The following is a 3794-nucleotide window of genomic DNA, read 5'->3' as shown; positions in this document are numbered from 1 at the left end:
GGAAGGTGAAGATGCTTTCCTAACTCTTTGGCTGGTTGTCTTGAGTTTTGAGCTGGAGTAGGCTTTGAGACTCCCAATCTCTTACACTGAGAGATGAGTAAATTTGGGAAAAGCACCTCAAAATGCCATTACCCAGCTGCCCCCAGCCACAACCTGCCTTTTACAGGCACATCAGGATTTCCATAACCCACTTCTTACCTCCTACAGACACAGAGGTGCCCCTGGACAGTGTCCTACCCCTGGGAGATTTCTACAGAGCAGAGCTGAAAAGACAGAAAAACAGCTACAGGTACAAACAGGTCCAGCAGGGGAGATGTGTCAGAGGAGGAAAAAAAGGTTCTGTCAAAAGTAACATGGTGAGTGACTCTGGGCAGCTCCCTGTCACTTCCTCCAGTGAAGATGCCTTGGCTGGAGCAAGTCCCCTCTCTCACAAACAGCTTCTGCCATGAAGACCATAGTAATGAGACCATGAGCTGCCTCCTCTGCAGCCAGAGTTGTAGCAGAGGAGAGGTGTCTGTTTCCTCCTGCATGACAGCAGGCTTAGAGCAGATGCTTACAGTGGCTGACCAGCAGTGCCACTGTCTGGAGAAGTGTGCACAGCCAAGTAAGGTAATGACCAGAATGTTTTCCTCTTTGTCTTAGCACAAGCATCATGACATTTCTCCATATTTCTCTACCTGCCCATGCTGAATGCTGCTGCTGTTACTGTTTTTAGCCACTCTGGGGATGGGGATTTCAGCTGCAGTTCAGATACTGGGTCTGACCATCCTGCCACAGATGTGTTCTGCATGGGAATGAGGTATTCCAGTCCCCTTATGACTTCTGGGATCCCAGGCAATGCAGTGTGTGTGAGAGGTGGTGAATGCACCAATTGTCTCTTCAGAGATTCCATCTTTGCTGCTTCCCTCTTTTTAATTGTGTCACCATTAGGGCAGTGCAGTCAGTGAGATTTAGGAAACAAGCAGACTGTCTCTGAAAGCCACAGCACCTTCATGACACCTGAGTGCCTCCTTGCAGTGCCATGTCAAGTTATTCTTCACTAGGGTGCAGTGCTCCCATAGCACCTTTGTGCTATCTAAGAGCCCCACAAGTGAAGCAGTGAAGATACTGAGGCTGTGGTAATGCTGCTGGCCATTTTCTGTCAGATCATGAGACATGTATGCCTTCAGCTAGAGAGGGAGTGTTGAGACCCCAATCAGGTGTGGACACACCACCACATAGTGCTTGGTCTGGTCATCTGAGTGAGGAGCCACTACTTCTGTGTCACTCCTTGCACACCTAGGCTGAGAATGGTAGAGAGGAGTTTGGAGAGGAGTTCTGGAAAACTTATCTCTCCAGTTCTTTTTTCAGAACACCCTCTGAGCTTGACCATCCTCCAGCTGAGAGAGGCAGAATGGGGCAGCTGGGAATAAGACTGGTGGAGAAACCAGCTGTCCTGACTGCACTACAGTACACACTTCTCATAGCTCATTAGTGGTCATGCTGAAAGCAATCACAAGCTGAGGATTTCTACCCCTTCTACCCAGCATGACAAAGGGCATCTAAATATGAAGAACCTTCATTGCTAAATTGCTGTGCTAAAACCTATTGTCTGGAACATGGGGTGGAAAGATGCACCCTCTGAGGGAGGATGTGCATGTAGTCATAGTCCACACCTGCTGTGCTCTTGTGATCACACTTGCAGATGGAGGGTAAATTGATGGGTTGGCAGGTATGTCACAGTGATTGGTGAATCAAACAGAGAGACCTCTGCTTAGAAAAGTAAAACCAGAAAGGAGAAATCCCTCTCAGGACACTATTCCAGAGGTAGGTGGCACAAGTGCTACTTTAATCTCTTCTTGGAGGACATGACAACTATTCCCATCTGGTCACTGCATTCAGGCTCTGGCACCCATCCCAGAGTGTCCCTCTGAGATTTTCTCAGGGAAGCCTTCCCTAAGTTGTCCATGTCTTTTCCTCTTTGGACAGTGCCTGAGTTCTGGATGAAGCAAATATCCAATGGAAGTTCCATCTCCCAGTTCCTCCTCCTGGCCTTTGCAGACACACGGGAGCTGCAGCTCCTGCACTTCTGGCTCTTCCTGGGCATCTACCTGGCTGGTCTCCTGGGCAACGGCCTCATCATCATCACCATAGCCTGTGACCATCACCTCCACACCCCCATGTACTTCTTCCTCTTCAACCTCTCTCTCCTTGACCTGGGATCCATTTCTACCATTGTCCCCAAATCCATGGCCAATTCCTTCCAGGAAACAAGGGCCATTTCTTACTCAGGATGTGTTGTACAGCTCTTTTGCTTTATCTTCTGGATTGTAGGGGAGTATTTACTGCTCACTGTCATGGCCTACGACCGCTACATTGCCATCTGCCACCCCCTGCACTATGGGACCCTCCTGGGCAGCAGAGCTTGTGTCCACATGGCAGCAGCTGCCTGGGGCAGTGGGTTTCTCAATGCTGTGCTGCACACAGCCAATACATTTTCCCTTCCCCTCTGCCATGGCAATGCTGTGGACCAGTTCTTCTGTGAAATCCCCCAGATCCTCAAGCTGTCCTGCTCAGACTCCTACCTCAGGGAAGTTGGGCTTCTTGTGATCAGTCTTTCTGCAGCTTTGGGGTGTTTTTTGTTCATTGTAGTGTCCTATGTGCAGATCTTCAGGGCTGTGCTGAGGATCCCCTCTGAGCAGGGGCGGCACAAAGCCTTTTCCATGTGCCTGCCTCACCTATCCGTCATCTCCTTGTTTTCTAGCACTGCCATGTTCACCTACCTGAAGCCCCCTTCCATCTCTTCCCCATCCATGGACCTGGTGGTATCAGTCCTGTATTCAGTGGTGCCTCCAGTAATGAACCCCCTCATCTATAGCATGAGGAACCAGGAGCTCAAGGACTCACTGAAGAAGCTTATTCAGTCAGTTTTCATTCAGAAGCAATAAGCTCCCTGGATCTCTTCTGAAATGACTTCAGCTTATCTTGGGAAGCTCCTGTGCCTTTCCCATTTTATCTGTGTGGTGGATTGACCCTGGTTGGACACTATATGCCCACCAAAGCTGTTCTGTCACTCCCCTCCTCATCTGGACAAAGGAGACAATATGTATTGAGAGGCTTAGGAGTTCAGATAAGGACAGGGAGAGATCATTCAACAAGTAATGTCATGGACAAAAGAGACTCAACATAGAACAAAATGCATCTAATTTATTACCCATTCAAAACAGAGAAACAAACCTAAATCTTAAAACACCTCCTCCCACCCCCCACCCCCACCCCCCTTCTTCCCAGACCCAACTTTAATCGTGATTTTTCTCCCTCCTCCCCTGGAGTGGCACAGGGGATGAGGAATGGGGGTTGTGGTCAGTTCATCACAAATAATCTCTGCCACTCCTTCCTCCTTGGGATAAGGACTGACTCCTTGTGGCATAGGGCTTGGAGCACAAAGCCTCAAGCACTGCTAGGTTAATAGATAATGTGATGGAGCCTTTAGGCCATAAACCCTGGGGAAACTAAACAGAGGTGCAACCTTGTAATAAACCAAGTTGCAGGCCCCCTGCTGAGTTAGGCTCCAGAAGAAGCCTCTTCTTTTGTTAAGGTATGCCTGCTGTCTGGCAAGGTTTTAGAAGTTCTGATAGCATGGCAAGATAAAGTCTCTGGCGTAACAGCAGATCCCTGACCAACGAGATGCAACCCCATGAGCAATGTACAAAAGGACCAACCTGTTCAAAGCACAGCATCTTCTGAGCACACTGAAAGGAATGATTTTACACAGTAATTCGACTTTGGCTTGCATCAGGCTGTGTCCTGTCTCT

The 3794-nt window shown here is 48.9% G+C and overlaps 1 protein-coding gene across 1 annotated transcript; it reads left to right on the top strand.

Annotated features, from left to right (window-relative positions):
* Positions 1–2000: 2000 nt before the first annotated feature.
* On the top strand, positions 2001–2927 carry LOC311194657 (olfactory receptor 14C36-like; the record flags this gene model as incomplete). Its single annotated transcript, XM_084267850.1, has 1 exon — positions 2001–2927. The coding sequence occupies exon 1, from the start codon at positions 2160–2162 to the stop codon at positions 2925–2927; it is 768 nt and encodes a 255-aa protein (XP_084123976.1). The 5' UTR covers positions 2001–2159.
* Between the last annotated feature and the right edge of the window lie 867 nt (positions 2928–3794).

The sequence above is a fragment of the Gallinula chloropus genome (genome assembly GCF_964237585.1).
Source record: "Gallinula chloropus genome assembly, chromosome: 9".
Lineage (NCBI taxonomy): Eukaryota > Metazoa > Chordata > Aves > Gruiformes > Rallidae > Gallinula > Gallinula chloropus.
Note: the sequence above shows the minus strand (reverse complement) of the source record. Positions and strands in the feature narration are given on the sequence as shown.